Here is a 22,216-nt window from a genome sequence, read left to right on the forward strand (position 1 = left end):
GTGTTAAATGAAACAATGCATGAAAAGACCTTTCTTAGCACAATGCTTGTTGACAAGTCAGCTACCATCATGGTGATGGGAATAGGTGTTTATCTACCGTGAACCATCATTTTGAATACTCCTCAGGGATTGAACATGAAGGACCCACCTTCTTCAGTGTATGCTTGGATTCAAGGTTCCTCCCCCAAGGTTCCTCCTTCTCTAATGGAGGGAGAATTTCTAAAAGGGATTAAGACTTAAGTGAATTAGCCTGTGACTCACATGACTAATCTCCAGCAGTAGAAGAAAAAGACCTTTAGAGGCCCGTGAAATGCATGGGAGATCACAATTGGTGAAGAGGTTCCAGCACATTGGTAGCAGGTGTTCCTTTGAAAGACCCAACTTTTAAAGGTGGGTTTCATCTTATATCAGTAGACAAGACTTATGGTAACCCTTGGAAAATTTTAGGGCACCTGGCTGCTCTTAGAACAAGACAGCAAGACAGGCCAAAAAATATCTAAAATCCCCAAATGAGTGAGCAGAGGTTACTATCGGCAGAATAAGACCAGACAAATTCTGGGGGTGGTGATGTGGGGAGAAGACAGTTCAAGGAGTACAGAAAGACTCTGCATGGTAAAAGCATTTGTAAAAGTCTCTGGAAAGACAACATGTAAGGAATGCCAAGAAATTCAGTGGATGAAGTCAGAATGAAACCTGAAGGTAGGGGTGGGGTTGAGGAGGGCTGGGCACCCACTGCGACCTTAGGTTCTATCCTTATTTAGGCCACAGAGAGTGTTAAGGCATGACCACATGTCCAGGAGGGATTTGTGCTTTAATCCAAATTAAGGCAAGGAGAGCAGTTAGGAAGCTGCTGTATGATCCACATGAGAGACATGGGAGCCTAAATAATGATGGGTCAGTAAAGAATGTCTCCCCAGGGGCTCATGGCAGGGGCCCACTTTCCTTTTCATGCCTCTCCTGCTCCCTGGGTAGACACACTGCATTTGCAGGCAGTCTTTGTGGGGGATTCATCAAAGGAATCCAAGTCTGGTCTAATCTCTAGGAAAACTGACTGTGGTTAAGGAAGGCAAGAGTGACCTTCCTCTGATTGCACCAGAGGACAGATGATGACCAACTACAGAAAGCCTAGCCCTAACATTCTCTAGTAGATCTGTTCTGTCCAACCACCCAGCTTCTCTAGGTGGCAGGCTCACGAATGTTACCAGCAAGCATATCCTTAGACAGTGATGGCTTAGGGTCAGACCATATCTAGTCTCTCCTCCACCAAAAGACAAAGCAGCAATGAAATTGCTGCCAAGACTCGCAGAGAATCAGAATTTTTATGTGATGGGAGAGATGCTATTGCTCCCATACACCCACTCTGATCCTCACAAAGCCATTCTCACCCCTATGTCCACCATTACTCCAGGCTTTCAACATCATAGATTCAAGGACAGGTTTGAAGCTGGTGGCAACATTTGCTGGAAATACCCTGTGCCTGCTTTGCTATTACCAACTCTGATATCAGGAAGAAGGGACTTGGCTGAGTGTCTGATGACAGATAAAGGACCAAGCTCTGGCTGGCCACTACTGCAGGCCCAAGTGTGGAACCTGGATACTACACGCGCCGGGAGCTGATACCTAGAAAATTACTGGGAAGAACCTGGGATTATACAAATGCTGTGTTTGTACAGCGCTTATATATTCACATACCAGTAAATTTATAGCAGTTGGCTTCTGAGTTTTACCCATGATATGGCAGCCCTGGCCCTTAACAGAATTTGGATTTGAGATGTAAGCTCTTCACCCAGCAAGTAAAAGAAACAGGTCCTTCAGGATCAAGAACCAGGCTGAGGAGGCAGTTCTCTTTGAGCCAAAGTAATCACTCACAAGAGTCACTTCCTCAATGCTGGGAGAAGTGAGCTGGTAGGGTGGCCTGTCGAGGATTCTGTACAAAGTGTGTACAGAGGACAGTTTTAAACCCCAGCTCCATAGGAGCTAAGTAGGATACCTGCCTCTCTCCCTGGGCCAAAGGCACTGAGATTTTTCTGCCTTTCTGCAGAATATATCAAGATAGTAGCACTAAGCATCACCACGATGTTTAATTTAAGGTACAAGTTGGGGAGAAATGCTTTAGCAGATACGGGCTTCTCTTTCAGAAAGCAATTTGGTCATTTATATTCAGAAATATAAAAATGTTTCTGAACCCATAATCTCACACCTGAAAATTCAGCCTGAGGAAATGACACTAAATGTAGAATGTGCCATCACAGAATAAGAATAGTCTTCAGACTCACAGATCTTCATTACAGTATTATTTAGTCTTCTACTAGAGGAAAAGCTAAGCTAATTCTGGTAGACCTCTGACCAACTACTATGAAGACATGGAAAGTAATGAATACAAAGACTATGAAGTAACATGGGAAGATGCTGATGGGATGGAATTTAAGAAAAAAGCAAGACATAAACATTTGGATATATACAGTATGAGCTCAACTGTGGTTTAATTTAGAGAAGGCAAAATCTCTCAGATCTCTGTACAATGAGCTGGCTTCCAGCAATCTCAGTGTTTCCAAGCAAGCCAGAGCCCTGCCCTTCTCTTGGAGATCACAGGGTGGGAGGGCAGCACACTCACAGAATTATCCACATAGCTGTCCCTGATCAGCAGGGCCTTAGCTCTGGATTGGAATTGAGGACATTACCAGGGTGGTGGTGGTAGCAGCAGCTGTGGCAGCGGTGGCGGTGGTAGTTAGGGTAGCAGCAGTAGTTAGGTCGGCCTTCCTCCCTCTTTTTCTTTATAGGAGGCGGAGAATACAGAAGATAAGGTAGGTGTAGAGTAAGAAGCGGATCACAGAGAGGAATTCCTCCTTCAGCTTGCTTTGCTACAAACAGGATTAACAAGCAAAGGCAAAAGGCCCCCACTAGAAGGGAACAAAAAAAGAAAAGAAAAAAAGAGGATGGATACAAGGAAGAGAAGTAAATGGGGGAAAGAGAAGTAAATGTCAAGGCTGCAAAGGAAAAAGAACCCATTCTGACCACCCTTGTCCCAAGGCAAAAGCAAAGTCTAATAAACTGTGGTTCCTTATCACAGAGTCAAAGGTGAGGACAGATTTCCCCGAACAATATCCCAGAGGCAATTTATCAGCAATACCAAGTACCAGTTAAGTGCTTCAACACATTCCCCAGAAGAATGGAGAGGCAAGGCCAGGGAAGGGAGAACAGGCAAAGGGAAAGCATGTAGACAGGGAAGACAGACACACCCACCCCTCCCACACCCTGTCCTTCCCAAGTTTGATGACCATCAACAACCAGAACTAAAGTAGATGGTGTGCATTTTTCCTGGAAAGGGAAGTTATCTGGAGGGTGTTATCACGTGCAGCCTGTGTGTGCCCTGGTCAGTAATGCGTACCTTTAGGGAGAGAAACCAGCTAGATTCAAACGCCCCACAGGAAGGGGAGGCTGCGGGACATAGCAGCCTCATCCTTCCATAAGCCCCATCCTCATACGTGTCCATCTGAACGTGGGCAGATGGAAATGGAAGCAGGGTGACCAAGACACAAGACTATTCGGGGAGCACAAGCCTCGCAGCTGTCCTCAGAGATGGGGTAGACCCATGAATCTGCTTTACCCCAACTAATCCTGACCTCGTGTAGGAACCAGCTGCCTGACCAGTGACAGACAGAGGCTGCTGAGATGTGGTGACAGATGATCTTGCTCACTGCAGGTACAAGGGGCCTCTCCAAATCCACTTACAAGCAGCCTGGCCCTATCGTCCTAAAACAAGGCACAGATGAAAAGGAGAAGGAAGAAGTTTCAAAGCCAGACAAAAGTTCTCATGGCAGTAAGCTGGGTCCTCCCTCTACTTCCTCACAGCCCTTCAGGCCAGGGTCTACCCTGGGTAAGGGTGTGAGTCAGGGTAGACTCATAAGCAGGCAGGGCTCCCAGAGCTCAGTGGCTATTACTCAAAAACTGCTGCTTCCTCTCTTGTGACCTAGCAAGACTCAGCATTGGCAAGTGTACGTGGGGTGTTCTGGGAATAAACATAGCAAAGTAGGCAATCCTTAGGTCCCAGGTGACCTCTGTCCAAATTCTAGCCCTGCTACCAGCCACTATGTGCTCACTCTTGTAACCTTCCCTTGTCACCCTACTGGAGGATTGTGGTGGTCAGAATTTAAAGGACCATAAAAGACTATGATGACCATGAACAATTACAGGGCTGAAATAGGTTGTTTGCATTTTTTGTGGAAAGGAGTCACCCTGACGGGAGCGTCACAGGCAGCTTATGTGTTCCCTGGTCAGCAATGTGCAGCTTTAGTGGGGAGCTGCACAGGTAGTTTCTCAAGGTTCAAGATCTGGACAACCTGGAAAAGACTTCACTTCCAAGAGGCACAGACCCAGCCAAAGGACTGGGAAGAAGAGGTCCTGAAAGTGGCTATGAATAAATGGGCAGGAGTCACAGAAAGGCACTGGAGGTTCTAAGCCCTAACTGCACTGGACAGTGCATGAGCTGCACAGTCAAGGAGGTCAGAGAAAGACCTGGGGATGAGGCACAAACACAGATAAGCACCCCTTACTAAAAAGTGCCAAGTGGGGCTGGAGATTTAGTACAGTGGCATCTCGTCTGCCTCACAAATGCAAGGTCCTGAGTTCGATCCCCAGTACCAAAGGAAAAAAAAAGTGCCAAGTGCCCTGGGAGCTTTGGGCAGGAAAGGGTGTACATGTGTGATGGGGGTTAAAAGATGTTCAGGAAGAGTCACTGGGGGAGGCATGCAGACAGAGGGAACAGCATAGCAAGGGTACAATAAAGGGAGGACACATATCTGAGTGAGGATAAAGGTCCCGAGTGTCTGTAGCACACAATGTGTGAAGGGGGAAGAAAAGGGGTGGCTAGAGGTAGACTGGGGCCAGACAATATGTCCTCAGATCCCAAGCTCAAGACTTCAGATCATTTAGACCCTTGGCTGCACAGAGTGGTGAAATGCTCAAGGGTTTAAAGAGAGCAAGTGATATCATCAGATCTACAAAGAACTTGGATAGCTGAGTAAGGAGACCAGAGGCACCAGAAGGTACATCTACATAACTGGGTCTCTGGAGCAAAGGGCTACCATGGTTATGACATACCTCTTAGCCAGATGTGGCTGCTTTCCTCACATCCTGTAATTTTTATGATGGTTAATACTGTGCCTGCGTTTCATTTCTGGGCTAGTGCTGACAGGTGACAACCTGCCTTCCCTTAACTTTGGGCTGTACAGTTTCCATTCCTGATAAACTGTGAGGGATACAATGTACACTCCCTGTTTCATCCACTATGAGGGAGTAGAGTGTGCATTCCCTGTTAGCACTTGACATCCACCTCCAAATCAGGGTCCTGGTGAGAAACTTAAGGTAGGATGTCCATGTTTCAGAACAGTATCCTTGGCTCCAAGAATAGGATGTGCTGGGTCCCAAAGATCTCCTGCTAAAGCAGAAGGGATGGAGATCATAAAGACAAAAGAGCCAGCTTGCTCTTATCCATCTCAACTGGAAAAAGCTCTCTCACTCACCCCTTCAACACCTTTATTTTGAGACAGTTTCCATGGTGTTTGGAGGATCCCACACCAAACAAGGTGAATTAACAGCTTTCTATGGACAGAAACATAAGCTATAAAACTTATGAAAGGTCACTCCTGTGTGTGGCTTGAGAGATAAGCCTCCTGAAGGCACCTACTTGTATCTGAGTCCTCTGAGCTTCATGACCTGACTCACACCAGTACTCAGTACCCTTTGACCCCATGAATGTCACAACTGGGAAGAAACGTCCTGATGCTGGTACTGAGTTTGAGTGAAGCAGGAGGCAGGGAAAGCAATAAGAATTTATCAGATTGGTACCGGGCAGGAACAATAGAGGGTGGAGAGGAAAGACGCAAATCATAGCGGTAACAGCTAATATTTACTAATGATTTATCACTTGCCAGGTGCTTCGCTGCCCTAAAAGGTAAACACTAACCCGCTTCCCCTCCTATTTACCACTAAGGAAAGTGAGGTCTGAAGAGCTTAAATTGCTTGCTTAAGGTCACTGACTACAAAGTGGCAGAGCCAGGGCTGAACGTAGGTGGTCAGAATATCCAGGTGGAAATAACTTGCAACCTTGGATACCAGGCTTTGACAAAACACCCAGGGAGAGCCTGAATGGCCTCCAAGAGAGCAACTGTTGATGCAAGGAGAGGACAGTAAACTTGGGAGTCAGGGTCTGGGGTTTGATCTGTAGCTCAGCTGTTAATTATATATATAGATGATTCTCTACTGGCCATTTTGCTTCTCTGAGCTTGTTTCCTCACCTATGACACTGAGTGGAAACTTTCACTGTCTGGCCTCTGAAGTCTGGGTAAACACTGAAGGGGAAGCTAAGGAGATGGTGATGGGCATGGCCCCCACTTCAAGGACAACAGCATTACTGTGACCTGCTGTAAATGGGGGATTGTACAGCATTTCAATGGGGCAGAAAGAGATAGGGGAGTGGAAGAGAAGAGTCAAAATACACAGAATCTAGCCCTTTAAGGTTTGTTTGTTGAATACATAATGAGCAAGTCAAAGCTAGGTGTAAGAAAATCTGTTTTCCTCATCTGGGATATAACCATAAAGCAGAGAAGACAGGAAATTCCTCATGTGTAAATGGGTGTGCTATAGAGGGGGCACTCCCCAACCCTGCAAGGTTCAAGTTCCTATAACCACTTCCTTGCGTCATACTCTTTACTGAAAAGGTAGGGCAAACTTCAAACTACTTCCTGACTTGTCTATCTTACTATTTCAAAAGGATAATCTGGGTGGAGTTGGAACAGAGGTGGAAAATCAGCTGGGGAAGAGGAAGAAAAAGATTCTCCTAAGGTAGAAGTTAATACATGGAGGAGGAAGAAAAGAAGAAGGAGAAAGGTATAGAGGGAGGAGCAAATGATACAAGACTAGGAAAAGATGCAAATTTTATTTGACTAATTGACTGGTGCTGGAGATCAAACCAAGGGCCCCATCATGTTAGGCAAGCACTCTAGTACTGACCTATATCCCTAGGTCCTAAAAATAAAATATTTCGGATGCTAAGTTGCAAGTGAGAAAAGAGAGGGAGTGAAGAAAAAAAGTGAGTTCCTACTATATCACAAAAAGTAAGGAGGAAGGAGGGAGGGGGTGTTAATTTAGGCCTGTGTTACCAAAATGTAATTCACAGAACACTGATCACATGAGATGCTTCTTGGAAAACAGTTCTCTGGTTAGACAAGCTAGGAAACCCTTCAGCAGGTCACAGTGCCCCTTGGTCAAACACATCTAGGAACTCTTGGACTAGATGTCTCACAGGACACTCTTATTTAGCGCTCTCTTGCTCTAATCTCAAAGTGGGGGTAGGGGGTACAGCTCTTAAGCAGTGTCTGGTGTTCACCAGCACAATGGTGCCACTGATCCATGTTGGCTTGGTTATGTATTTGGGGTAGGCAGGATTGTACAGCCAGTATAAAATATTCATAACTCTGTTATTTTAAGCCTAGGGAATATCTGTGTAAACTATATTATAGAAATTTTTAAGCTGCTTAAATTTTACTGGTCCAATATTTGTTTTGACTTCAAAAACAAGTCTCACATTCACCTAAAATTCAACATAGCTATAAATTAACATCTTCCTTTCCAGTATTCCTTAACTGTGGCTACCTGAACTCAAAATTTCAGCATTATCACTAACTCTTTTACTCCCCTGCCCATACCAGTCCCCCAGTACTGGGGACTGAACCCAGGGCCTTCAACTTAGCTCCATTCCTGTCCCCTCCCTTTTTTATTTTTAGGCAGGGTCTTACTGGGCTTGAATTGTAATCCTCCTGTCTCCTGCTGAGATTACAGGAAATTCCACTGCAGAATGGAATCCAGTTTCTTTTACCCTCTTTATGAAGTACACACTTTAGTAACTATACCAACCAGATCACAGTTGTCTATCTTCTGTGCTGGCAGATGGGGGAGGGGTATCAGATCTGACGATATTGTGCCTATAGTGTATTACCCAGTTACTAGCATAATAACCATGAGAGAGAAACAAGATACAGCTGGCATGGTTGTTCCTAGTAATCCTTGCTGGGCCCTGAGTGGCTTCCTCTTCTAGGTGCTCAGTGCCACTGCTTTAATAACAACAGGCTCCTGAATCTTGTTAAGATCAATATAAGCTCAATGGCATTAGACAAGTATTTACCAAAGACAAGACTTTTCTTAAGCAAATACTTGAAGTGTATTTTGTAGGACCTTTACCTGTTCACTCTTTCATTCTCTAATATTCTTCCAAAGACAATGCATAACTGTCTTGCTTGCAAGTGTTCACAGGACCCTGATCTGTACCTCACTTGGCTAACAGCCTCAAGGGATTTACTCACCACTACTTTTCTAACAGACCTTGTAACAGGGTCTGTTCTGTCCTCTGGCTGACAGGTTCAGCTCCAATGCCTGATCCCAGGGCTTCTGGTGCTTTCCTACTTCACCACTGGAGATTTCCATCTCCAAGAACATGCAGGCTCCTTCCTTCCTTGATATCCTCATTCACTGGCCCCAGATGAGAGGCCCATCTCTCTCCCAATCTTTAGAATCTACTTTATATCCTAGTTCTTCCAAGTCACCGTTCCTTCTCCTCAGTTTCCAAAGCATTTCACAGCCACCATCCAATCATATGCTATTTGGGACTGGTGACAACAGTGTTGACTGGGAAAGTCTTACTTGCCAAAAGCGGGGTGCTAAAAGTGGGTTTAGGACAGGTAGGAGTGAGACCTTACACTTCTTCAGAATCTCCTTGTATTACTGATACAGTGCCCCACACAGAGTCCTCAGAAATGCTGGATGGACAGAATGCTGTTTCCACTTTCCCTTGTAGTCTAAAAAAGGTACACAAAGACACTCAACATTGATGGAAGCAGTAAGCCACCAACAATCTTACTCCCTGAAAAAGACCCAGCATTTCTCTTGAAATGAAATTGACTTTGTACACAAGCATACTCTGTCTCTTCAAAAAAATGTCTTTGCATATAAGAGGTTGCAGTCCAAAGACATGAGTTGAAGTGTTTGGGATAAACTCCAGACTTGGTGATGAGGGCTGATCTGTCTTCAGCATTAGTGTCCTAAATAGGTCTAAAGATGAAAACACACATAGATCATATGTACAGTGAGAAACTTTTCTTAGACTCATCCAGTCTACATGACTCTCAAATGTTCTGGAATCAGACGTCCCCAGACACTTCACCAGGGATTGGCATGCAACCTCAACTCAGCACACTGTCTTCTATGGGCACCCTGGAAAATACTGTGACTAGATAAATTTGAAGTTGCCTAAAAGTCTGACATCCAATGGGCAGTTTTGTCTTTCAAAGTAAAAAAGGAAAATCCACTGCTACCCAAATATAGGAAATAATCAGTGCTTTATTTTGAGACAACCAGAGTTGTCTTTTGCTGGAAAGCTACTTCCAAAACACACACACACACACACACACACACACACACACACACACACACCAGCAATTTCCCTTGACTAACAGAGCTGATAGCAATGAGCAAGCACATTGTTTGGCTTATAATTCAACTGCACTGTTTAAATTAAAGATGACAGGGGTGATAGAGCAGCTGCTTGTTTTAAATCATCAAGTCTACAAAAGCACTCCCCTCCCCCAGCACTCATTATACACACATTTGCACATACATATTCTCCCTCCCCCTCAATCCATCTTCCCAAACCTCACCTGGTTGATAACATAAATACCATAGTCCAACTGCTGGCGCTGTAAAATTGGGTGCAAGTAATACAGCCAGTACTTGAGGTGCTCCTGTCGGTTGCGGAATGGAATAATGATGGCCACCTTGTGAGGAGAGATGCAGTTTTTGGGAGTGTAACGGCCACCCATCTTTATCCCTGGGTTCTGCTTTGCCAAAAGCTCCAGATCCACAGGAATATTAAATTCGATCATCATGGGGCCAACTAGAGAGGTAGAGGAAAAGAGAAGTTAGGAAGCCACAGGATGCACACTCCACAGACTAAATCAGATGATCAGGCCAGAGGAGACATCTCCTCTTGGGAGGCTGTGTGGACACAGAAGGCATGCTCATGTACAGCACCAGGTACCCTGTCCAGCAGCAGGGTGATCAATCATCTCAGGAAACCCCTCAGTGCGAGGCAAATCCAGGTGGCTGGCTACCCTCTGAAGCACTTCCAGCCCAGGACCCCCTCCCCACCCTGATTCCTCTGTATAATAGAAACAATTCCTGCTCAGACTTCCTGACAGGCTGTTGTAAGGATGAGTGATCATAGATGAGAAAGGACTTTCTCATAAATCCTTAGGTTGGGACTGAGCTCTGCCACTTGCCAACTGTGTGGTCTTGTACAAAGGACAGAAGCAATCCTAAATAGGGAAAGGTGTGTGTGTGGAGGTCAGTGTGGAGAGAATCAGCTTCAAATTATAATGTAGTGGAGAGTAAGAGAGCTGATGTAGAGGTGAACCAATTTGGATGGGGAGGGATGAAGGTAATGGACACTAGAAGAGAAAAAAGAAACTACTGGGAAGAATATCAAAGAATGCTTAATAACTGGAGGAGTAACAGTAACTAGGGGGATGAAAAGGGGTCAGTGATGGCTTCATAAGTTTCTGGCCTGGAAGAACATGGATTCAGATCACAGAAATGAGTCACAGAATTCCTGGCTCAGAAGAAAAACTGATGAGGTGATAGATGCTGAGGTAGCAATAGGTTAGGAATAGAGGGAAAAGGTCAAAGTCCTTCACAGGGCATGGAGCACGCCTGGAGTCATCCAGGCACACAAAGGAAATCAGAGGCAGAAGCAAGACTTAAACTCAGGCTCAGAGTACTCCCTGCTCTTCAGACTTCCTCAAAACGGATTCCCAGATGCTGATAAAAAACAATCCCTGGTCAAGTCAGTGAGTGAACTCTGCATACTAAATCCTACTTCTGGAAAAGTATAATGAAGAAACCCCTTTCACTTTATTAACTCACCATTTCCCAAACTTACCTGATCACAGAATTATTTTGTCAGAGAACACATTTAGGAACTGTTACTATAGTGTAACCAGATTCACCTGTGAAGCAAACTAGCTCTTAGAACAAAGAAACCTACAGAATAGGTGAGAACACTAACCACAAGCTCAGATCAAAGTTCATCTGGAACACAGTGGTGAAATCCACTCACCCCTAACTAAGCCCAGTGTGCAGGCCCCACTGAGCAAAAGCATGTGGCTCCTCATGTACTCTATGTGCCCAGGGATCACTCACCCTCCTGAAACAAAATAGCCTTGTCCTCCTTCCTGACAGCAGGTGCAGTTTGGCAGCTGCCGCCTCCCTTCCTTTCCTCATAACACTCCTCACTCCATACCACAACCACTCCCCACCATCAGTAACACAGTTCCATCATCACAAGACCTGTTCCCATTAGTTCGTTTTCTTCTGAGACACAGCTCTAATTAGTTTACTTTTGCACTAAAAGTATCCCACAGCTTAAGGCTGTATGGTCTTAAAAAGGTAAGACCAAATCCCCCAACTAGGCAACAAGGCCCTCTAGTCATCTGCCTGCCTGTCTCCACTCCTATTAACCATGCTTATGTCCACCTTTCCCTTTGCTAGAAATGCCCTTCTTTCTCTCCTTTAATCAGGAAACTTTTTTATGAGACAGGCCTCAATTAGGCTTCATCACCACAGAATTCAGGCAGCACAACTCTAAGGCTGAGAAGATCCTCAAAACTGCAACAGTCTTGCTGTCTCCCTAGTCAAGTCCTCTCTCCTGGAGACCAGGGATCTCAAAGATTAGTCTCCCATGGGACTGCTACTGCTGACTCAGCTCCAACCTTCTAGGCTGCCCTCAGAGGAGCAGGAAATATGATCCAGGACTAAATTAGTGGTCATCCTGGCCCAGTTTTCCCCTAACGTAAGAATCTCTTAGGACAACTGAAATATAAACTCTCAGGTCCCTTCCCTAGAAAATCCAACTTAGTAGATCTTGGGAAGGACTTAGGTAGATAATTACCAAGGTCTAGTCAGTGATGGTGAACCCTTTAGAGCTTTTAATTAAATAAACAACCCATTGTGATATGCATGCTGTAGGTTCACCATTACTGGCAAAGATGATTCTAACTGGGCAAGAGGGAGCTGAATGGCTCATTTTCACAAGCCTTGAAGCTTTCAGGCAATAAGAGTCCTTAGGGGTTGCCACTATTTCCACCCTTTCCTACAAGGTCCATCTGGCATAGGTTGTTCAATTTCCCATCCTGGCAAAGACCTCTGGGAGGCTCCATCATAGAATGAACTCATGAAAAAGAAGCAAAGAAGATCCATCACTAGGCCTTTCTCACTTAAAAGGGTCCCTCAATATCTGCAACCCAGCCTATCTTTTGTTCTGAAGATATTACTAAACATAACCTCATTTTCGGGAACCTAAGAAGCATCTGGACTGCTACCCTAATACTCACTCATACCTTCTGAAACCAGCCCAGAAGAGAGGAATCACATGTGGCCTGCCCAGCCTCCTGGGGCAGACACCTGCAGGCTGGATAGTGTCCAGGTGTTTTCTCTGCACAGGTTATAGAACAGTGGTCCTGAGGTAAAGAGCCCCACACAAGAGGGGTGCTTAGGTCCTGGTCCAGCTGCACCAGTGATTTGCTGGATGATCCTTGAACAAGCGCCATCCACTCTCAGATTACTGGTTCAGTTATAAATTGCAAAGATTTGACTGGATGAACTCTAAGTCTTCACAAAGCTCTGGCATGCCCAGAGATACTCGGTAACCTAGAAAGAGAACAAGAACCCAAACAAAGATCTGAAAATTGTTCCCTGCCCAAGAGGACAAGAATCACCAAGAAGATAGGAAATGAGTGCCCTGGATGGGAGAGGTAGAAAACAGACCTGATCACCAAACACCACACCCACCAAAGTGCCTACCTACTACTTATGTAGTCTCAGCCTCTTTCCTTGATGTCCATCTTTGCCATCATCTCTTCTTACTGTCCCTAGACACTCCCCCTTCTCATTCTTACCCATGTAGGTCTTATCTTCATCTCTAGGACACAAACTTCTGTCTCTTTCCCCCATTTTGCTCCTAGTCATGGAGCCATGGAGAGACAGGACATAGCTAATTATGTGTCATCTGCACCTACAGCCTAACCTCTACCCTCACATGGTTCTTGCATGGGTCCCTCAGCAACTCACTCTGCTGCACACCCAGTAAAGGGAGTTGATACATGAATTGTCCATCTTCCATTTCCCAACCTTTTTCTCCAACCCAAGCTATTTCTCGCTCTGTCTCTCTCTATTGTGCCTTCCCTGACAATCCATGGGAGTCTACCAAATATAAAACCAGAGTTTTTATTGTAAAATGTTTGTATAATGCAAACACTCCCTATGATGTATCAAAACCACTTTCAATCTATTTCAATCAATACCTTCTGGGTACCAACCAATAGCCCACTGTGCCAGCCCAAGAGGTTTGGGTTGAGGGAGGAAGAATATACAAGACAATTCCTGCTTCCTTGGTGCTCTATGCTAAGCACACAGCACAATATAAATAAAAATCACCCTGGTTCACCACTGCTCCTCCAATGACTCTGTGCAGAGCTTGATCACTAAACAGCTTCTTCTCACCTATTCTCCTCTCAGCCCTCTCTCAAGCCCCATCATGCCTCTAACATGGCGCACAGCTGACGTCCAGTTCGGCCCTCTCTGCTCATACTTCCCCATCCTCTGTCCAAAGCCTCCACAACTCCAGGAATCCTGCAGCTTATACCACTGAGACTGAAGAGCTTCATGCAGAACCAAATCTAGAAGTGAATGTCTTCATGGGTCCAGCGCCAGCCGGGAGGCCTCTAAGAGTGCCCTGCACACTTCCTGCCACAATGCAGAGGCTGACCTCTACTATACACCAAGCTCAGTCTCGGTGAAAAAATCCAGAGAGCTCACATTCCAGGAGGGCAATGATCAGCACTGTTCAGAATCATGCAGACCTGATTACCAGGTCTCAAAGTCACTGCCTGGGGCTCCAGGGACATGCAAGAAGATACAAAGAGCTGAGGGCTTTGTGACAATCCTCAGGCTAGGCCAAGGCAATCTTGCTGTGCGGCACATGGCGTCTGCTACCACAAGTCCTCAGCCCTGCTGGGCTGGCTTGTGTGTTTTCTTGGCTCTAGGATCTGGGAAGCAGGGTTACATAAGCAGATGAGCAGATGTGAGCTGTCCTCCGCTTCCCCAGCTCAAGCCCCACCAAGTGAGTCTCTCAGCTGGGAGTCTAGGTCATGGCCTTGTGTGTAAGTCACTCAATAACTTCAATGTGTGAGCTTAACTCATACAAATTCCACTATTTCCTTGCCCAGCATGGCAAACCCAAACACATACATGCCCTTCTATCAAAAGCCACGCTATTTAAGCCAAACCCAGCATGGACTCCTGCCTTGTTTTCATGCTGGCTGAGTCATAGTTTAATCCTCTAACCTCAGCAAAACAGGCTGACAGGCCAGTGAGTGGGTCAAGACACAATCCCTGCTCTGAGGCTGGGTTATGACAATGTTTCACCAGAATGAGAAAAAATGACAAAAGTAAAGACTTTAAGGTGGTCTTCATCAAACTAACAAAATATAGGAACACTCTTCTAAGATTAAGTGCTTCTTACGTTTTGAATGTTAAAGTAGCCTTTTATTAAACAATCATGGTAGATTGTGGCGCTGGAGACACACACACACACACACACACACACACACACACACACACACGCACTGGGGCCTTGTGCTTGTGAGGCAGGTAGTGGAACCACTGAGCTAAATCCCTGGCCCCATTATTGGACTATTTTTAATTAGTTTTTTTTTTAATCCTTTATTGGCAGTCAGGCCACTGAGTTTCTCCTGAAAATGTCCTGAGTAAGAAATTAAAATATCTGGATGCTGGATGTGGTGCCTCACACCTATAATCCCAGCATTCAGGAGGCTGAGGCAGGAGAATCATCGTGAATTCTAGGCCAGCCTAAGCTACATGGTGAGACCCTGTTTCAAAAAACCAAAATAAAATAAAATATTTGGCAAACACAGGGAACTGTGCAATGCCCAGGACATTGTGTTTTTAAAAGCTGGGATGCTAGAGGGCCAGGGATTTAGCTCAGTGGCACCGTGCCTTCCTTGCAAGCATAAGGTCCTGAGTTTGATCCCCGGCACCAAAAAGAAAAGAAAAGCTGGAATGCTGGAATATCTTCCTGGTCCAGGTCTCAGATCTGTCGGTACATTGCACAGAAGCTCTTCAGACCATGTCTCCAACTACAGTGCTGTTCTTTAGGCTTATGTGGGTGGTTCTTTCTTTCTGTACCAACTCTAAAGAGGTGGATTGAACTAGGCACTACTTCCAAATTCCTGGGCTTGGGAAAGATTCCCATGCAGTGGTTCTGCAAAAGCATAACACCCTTGGTGGGTTCTTAGACTAGAAATGAGAAGCACCATCTACTACACAAAGCTCATCTCAAACCTTCCCTTCAGTCCTTTGTGGAGGATAAGCTCTCCAGAGGTGTCTACGGACTTTGATTTCAACAAATCCAACAGCTGCCTGGCCTCAGATCAAATATCACTTCCCTAGAAATCCTTCCCAGGGCACTTGAGGTGGATTTTTATTCTTCATCTACATAACCTAAGTACTCACAGTCCGTATAATATATACTCAGTACAAGCTATGGGCCAGCAAGTGCCAGGAATGCAGAGGAGGGAGCTGGGTTAAGTTTTTCCCCTAAGGTGTCAGGGAAACCAACAAATCAAATCACATGGTAAGTGTAACAGTGGTGAGAACACGCTGAACTGGCACAAAAGCAGGAAAATCAACTCCAGGGCTAGGGAGAGTCAAGGAAAGCTTTGCAAAAAAGCAGTTGCCTCAATTGGGCCCTGCAGCTCCTTGTGGGTAGGAGGAGGTGCAAAGTCCAGTGTCCATTTGTCAGTGAGCCCCTCTGGCTAACCATGGCCATGAAATACACAAAATCTTTACTGTATGAGTGTGCATACCCATTCTTTCTGCTTTTCTGCCACTGACACAAGCAACGAAGAGAGTTTCAATAAACCAAAAGAAAAGGTGATGTCAGAACACAGGACAGAGAGCCACCAAAAGGGACTCACAATTCCGATGTTAAACACTTCTCATTAAGTTTTAAAATCTAACTCAAGGGCCGGGGATTTGGCTCAGAGGTTCTGCCACCAGCCTCGCAAGCGCAAGGGCCTGAGTTCAATCCCCAGTACCAACCCCACCCCCAAAACAATCTAACTAAAAAAGGTGCAAAGGTTCTGAAAATGACTTACTATACTTCTTAAATGAGATGTTCATAGTATTTTTTTTTCATACTTTTGGGTATATCTTTGAAACTGAACAATAAATATTTTAAACTATTTATGAGAATGGGATAGGTGGCCCCCTCTTATCTTCTGAAATAAAGATTTCAAAACATAGAAATTAGTTACCAGAACACAGGAATTACCTATTCCTACTGCTGATATGATACATCTTTGGTGCACACACAGAACACAGTTCAACACCCACTCAACTTTCTGCCAACTCATTGCCCAGGCCACAACAGACCCCAGGAAAGAAACACTTTTCAACAGGAAACCGAATACATCTGTGGTCTCAGAACTCTACATCTTCAAGATGTAGAGAAAAGCAAACTCTCTGCTCAAAAACTAAAGGAACCTGTCAGAAGAAAACAACACAGCTGGGGCAGGTGGCCAAGTGGGGCCAGCTGCTCCCCCATGCTTAGGACCAGCCCTGTCACATGCCTGATGAGCCCCACTTCACAGTCTTCCAAAATATGACCTAAAAGTGTCCACACCAGCAAAGACCAGCCAGCCTCAGTGGAACTGCCATTTCTTACATTGTCTCTCTTCACTAAAGTCCTACCCAACCTTCCAAGGCCGAGCACGCTAGTTTACTTTCAAACTACAGGTGATGTTTCCATCCGTCACTCATGCTGGCTCTCAAACTAGAGAGAAGAATCATCTGGGAAGTATGTGAAGCTACAGATTCTTGACTTCTCACCGGAGATTCTGATTAGCCTGAGATTAGGGCCTAGGAAACTGCATTTTAACAAGCAGTCTACATAATTTTTTAATTAATTATTTTTCTTTTCGATCCTAGGGATTGGACCCAGGGCCTTACACTGAGCTACAACCCTGGCCCTAGCATAATGTAAGCCCCTACCCTATATTTAAGAAATGTGTTTACTAGTTGATTCATTAATCACCACCTCCCTTCTACCCTTGAGAGGCTCTTTAAATATGAATATAACATGAAAAACTTGGGTGAGGGGGTTTAGCTCAACGGTAGAATTCATGTCCAAGGCCCTAGGTTCGATCTCCAACATGGAAGCAAGACAGAGAGGGAGGAAGAGAAACAATCTACATTCCATAACTACTGTGTATTTCCCCTGATAATGTATATCCCAGAATAAAAAATGTTTCACTTTGAGCTTTTGCAAAGGGTCACATGTAATAACCATGTAACGATGAATGATCTGAGTATCTACATTTTAGCCCTTCTTCAGTCGTATTCTTCTAAGTTCCTTTCTCTGATTTTAATTTATTCATGTTGGTCCTTTTTAGAGTTTAGGGTATTTGTTATAAGTCACATCAAAAATTTGTGAAAGAGATAAAGTAACAACCTTTCAGAGTCCAAGCCAATGTTATCCCCTGCTTCAAAACTTTCCCCAAGACTCTCTGGGCCAAACAGTACCTGCTCCATATGACAAAGTATCCTTCACAAGCCTGCCTTACAGCCTGGCTAGCTAGGGAGGGGCACCAGTCTAAGGGAGTTGTGTCCCATTTATTCTGTTCTTGGGATGGTTCCTGGCACTGCTCTGCCAGGAGGAGTAAACATAGCACTAGTTCAACTCAGAGTTCTGAAATTGAGCTAACTAACAGTGCAGGGATCCATCTTGCCTTTGCTATCTTTGAATCTAAAGTTTTTGTCCTAATTACATACCTGCAACCAAAGTAGGAGCAAAAACACCCCTTTCTAGCTCTAACGATGCCTTTTGTCTCCAGCTATAGCACCTGTTTTGTCAGCTACAGGCACACTTCTGCCCTTAATTTAAAAACAAGTTTCCTCCAGGATCTAGGCCCATAATTCTACTTTTTAGCAATGGATCACCTAACTTTCTAATGAAAATGTTGAATTTCCTTTTCTGAGCCTCACAGTACCATACCACACCAATTCTTCACCCGATGCTACTTGTTCCTTAAGAAAATGAGCCCATAGCTCAAAGTCTGATGTGGGCTATAAGATCACCAGAAAAACCTCAAGCAGTCACTCAGTCCAGGATGCTGTCCCCAAAGGTACCAAGGCCTAAATCTAAGGATATAAAATCATGATCAGGATCCACCTCTAATTAGAAACTAAAAAATCCTTCCAGACCAGAGCTAGAGGAAGCAAACGGAAGACCAAAGAGGTCACAAAATTCTTCAAAATCACCCTTAAGATTCACAACAAAGGGCTGGGGATTTAGCTCAGTGGCACCACATCTGCCCCACAAATACAAGGTCCTGAGCTTGATCACCAGTACGGGGGGGGGGGGTCCCACAAAGAAGCTGCCCTTACTTTCCCTTTAGTAAGTCTTCAGGGTTTTGACGCCCATGCAAGCAACTACACAGTCAAAAACAAATCATACTAATGCTTTACTGTCCCTGTACTATGTCCACAGAGATTCTCAGAATTCTCCTCAATCTTGGGTTCCAGGAGCCAACTTGTTAAAATGTCAGAAAAGCCAATCTTGCTAGGCTACTTAAGAGGCTGGAGGAAGAGGATCACAAGTTCAAGGCCAGCCTGGGAAACTTAGCAAGACCCTGTTTCAAAATAAAAAAAGAATTTAAAGGGGATATAGCTTAGTGGTAGAGTTCTTTCCTAGCAAGTGTGAAGCCTTAAGTTGGTTCAATCCCTAAGCACTCAATGGGGAGGGTATACCTTATTTGATGATATCATTAATTTAACCCCCCTCCCTCTTCATCTCATTCCCTTGTTGTTTTGTTTTTTGTTTTTTGACAGGGTCTCCCTTTGTGGTTGGGCTGGTCTTGAACTCACAATCCTCCTGCCTCAGCTTAGCAAGTGCTAGGATTACAAGCATGTGTCACCATACCCGGCTTTAAAGCCCAAAGAGTGTACTTCTTGTTCACAGCTCTGGAATTCAGTGATGTAGTAGGGGAAACAAGAAACTGCAGGGAAAACTCTAGGAGACTCCAGAACTGGGACAAGACAATTCTCTTCTGTCCTGGGGTGACTCAAGGAAAAGGTTTCTACCAGCAGGGAAGCCACATCTAGGCTCAGGGATCAAGAAACAGTGTCTGGAGGTCCCAGTTTTTACAGCCCAGTTAACAGGCTCCCAGTTTTTGGCCCCCTGGGGGAGGGGGAAGTCTCAGGAGGAATTTATGCTTTGGTTCTGGAGCAAAGGCAAATTTCTCCCTCTTGTTTTCTTAGCTGCATAAAGAAACTGGACATGCCACAGTAATCACTCCCAGGAAAAGACTCCTGGAATCCCCATGTTAGCCTCTGTATCTCTCTCCTCCTAGAACTACAGCACATCTAGAAGGGAGGGCTTGAGCTTGGAAAAAACAAGACCCATAGAGGCATCTAGTGTTTTAAGACCTTCACACTTACAGGCTGGGCCATCCCACTGACTCCTCTGGGACATCTTGACATCAACAGGTAACCCAGGGCCACCCCTTGAGAACTCAAAAGCCAGATGTACCCAACCCCTTCCAGAGCCCCACAACTCAATGCCAAGTAAGGACATTAGAGAGAATCCCTGAGCCATTTGTTGGAAGAAATGTAAACATTTTATACAGTCTACAAAAACCAAGTGTAATTTCCAAGGGAAGCTGTAATGTAAAGAAGTCACAGACTCAGGGTTCAAATCTCTGCTTCCCCTCAAAAGCCACATTTACCTTGTTGACAGCAGCATAGTATTCAATGCACAGCAGCCCTACAACATATATTCGCTGAATAAATGTATGATTAACACTTGTAGGCAAGCCTCACACTCCAAGCGACAGACAAGTCACTCTTCACAGAATTGAAAAGAGATACTATGTTTGTTTTTTTGGTTTTTTTTTTTGGTACCAGGGATTAAACTCAGGACACCTCACACTTGCAAGGCAGGCAGTGGAACCACTGAGCTAAATCCCCAGCCCCTGAAAAGAGATATTATAAAGACAGACTGTGTGCTGAGGAGTTAGCTGAATTTAGCTATATAATACCAGCATTTCTAAAATATGGAGGAACAAAGATTATTCACAGTTACAGAAAAAAGAAGAGTATAAGTGAGAAATCGTGTGAAAAAAGAAGAGTTCTATATTCAAACAAAATATATTATGGACAAAGTGAAGACGCAAACAACAAATTCAGAGAAGGTAGTACAACATCTAAAACCAGCAGAAAAGCTGGGTGTGGTGGTGCATGCCTGTAATCCCAGCAGGGACATGGCAGGAAGACAACTATGAGCTCAAGGTCAGCCTGAACTACATACACAGTAAGACCCTGTTTCAATAAACAAAAAACAAACCAACAGAAGATTAATATCTAAGATATATAAGGAATTCCTATGCCTCATCATGAAAAATATAAGAACATCAGCCAAGTAACAGTCAAAGCATTATTATGAATATGCCATTTATTGAACAAGAATCTCAAAGGCCACCAAGCATAGGAAGAGATGCTCAAGCTCATTCATCATCAGAAAAAGGGTGTTAAAACAAAAACAGTTATTCCTAAAGCTAGGCACCCTGGTGCACGTCTCTAATACCAGCTATGGATGAGGTGGGACAACTGTGAGTTTTGAGCCCAGCCTGGGCAATTTAGCAAGTCCTCTGTCTCAAAAAAAAAAAAAAAAAAAAAAAAAAAAAAAAAAGAAAGAAAAGTTATCCAGCATATATATCTGTTATGTTTTTTAGTGCAGCAAGAACAGGAAGCTGGTTAATGTCAAGTTTTTATAGGGATACATACTACCATACTCGGTTGGTAAAAATGTAAACTGAGGTAGTTCTTCCAGAGTTGTCAACGTACAAGTATACACACATGTCCACCAAGGACGTGCACAAGAAAGTCCTCACAGTAATATTTGGGAATAGTATTGGAATAGTCTGGGAATCTTTTATTTGTGGGAAATACAAAAACTAGCATGAGTGAACACCACAGAGTATGATTTGGAAGTTAAAATCAATATGCTAAATTACACAGAGATACAAAAGTGAACATGTAGCACAGTTTTTAGATTCTAAACACTGCTTTTTACTGAAAAGTACTAGGGTTTAATGGAGAAGTGATTGATGCCAGGCTGAGTTAAGGAAAGACATCTCCTGGAACATCTTGCTGTGCCTAAAGTTACTCCAAGAATGACAATATGTATCATAAGGACATAGGAGCCAGCCAGGAGGGGATGCCATTGGCCAAATCTAAAACAGCATCAGAAAAATAACAAAAAGAATTATTACCTATTGGATAACATTAAGATGCATAGTCTGCATTGATATGTGAATTAATTCATTCATTAAGATGCTCTTCCTTACATAACAATACCAGTTACCAAATATAAAAGGAACAGTAGAATTAAGTAATCACCAACACCATAAATAATTCTCTCATGTATAAATCATCAGTAGATGCTAATAACAGGATTTACATAATCTAAAAGTGTGAGCCCGCAAAATAAGGGACAGCAGCAGACACAAAATTATAAAATCATCAAAGTTCACACTGTCAGTAGGGAATAAATTGACAGCATGTGTTTCTAGGTATGATTTCTCTGAGAAGAATTCAACATCATTCTAGAGTATTCCCATGCAAAGTACATAACTTGGTCCTAATCAAGAGCAAACAGAAGACCTAAACAGTGGGACCTTTACAGATTAATTGGCTAATAGTTGTCAACAATGAAATTTAAAGACTAGGAAATTATATCAGACTAAAAGACACTAGGGGACATGGCAACTGAGTATAACTCATGATCTCTTGATTTTCTTTTATTACAAAGGGCATTAATAAGGCAACTGATAAAATTTATTATAAAGCCTACAGATACAAGCCAGGCATGGTGGCACATGCCTGTGATCCCAGCACGAGCAACTCTGTGACTTAATGAGTCCCAGTCTCAAAATTAAAAAAAAAAACAATAAAAATTAAAAGGTCTGGGGGTGTATATAGTTCAGTACAAAGGCCCTAGGTGCAATCCCTAGTACTGAGAGAAGAAGAA

General features: G+C 44.1%; 1 protein-coding gene across 1 annotated transcript in view; it reads right to left on the reverse strand.

Moving 5' to 3' along the window:
- B4galt1 (beta-1,4-galactosyltransferase 1) overlaps positions 1-22,216 on the reverse strand; it is a gene marked incomplete at its 5' end in the record, with an annotated part of 46,920 nt that overhangs the window by 10,804 nt on the left and 13,900 nt on the right. The window contains one exon of the mRNA XM_010619428.2: positions 9,711-9,946. Coding sequence (XP_010617730.1) covers positions 9,711-9,946 — 236 coding nt within the window. The remainder of the gene's footprint in view (positions 1-9,710; positions 9,947-22,216) is intronic.

The sequence above is a fragment of the Fukomys damarensis genome, unplaced genomic scaffold (assembly GCF_012274545.1).
Source record: "Fukomys damarensis isolate Sample0158 unplaced genomic scaffold, DMR_v1.0_HiC HiC_scaffold_36, whole genome shotgun sequence".
NCBI classification, from domain to species: Eukaryota; Metazoa; Chordata; class Mammalia; order Rodentia; family Bathyergidae; genus Fukomys; species Fukomys damarensis.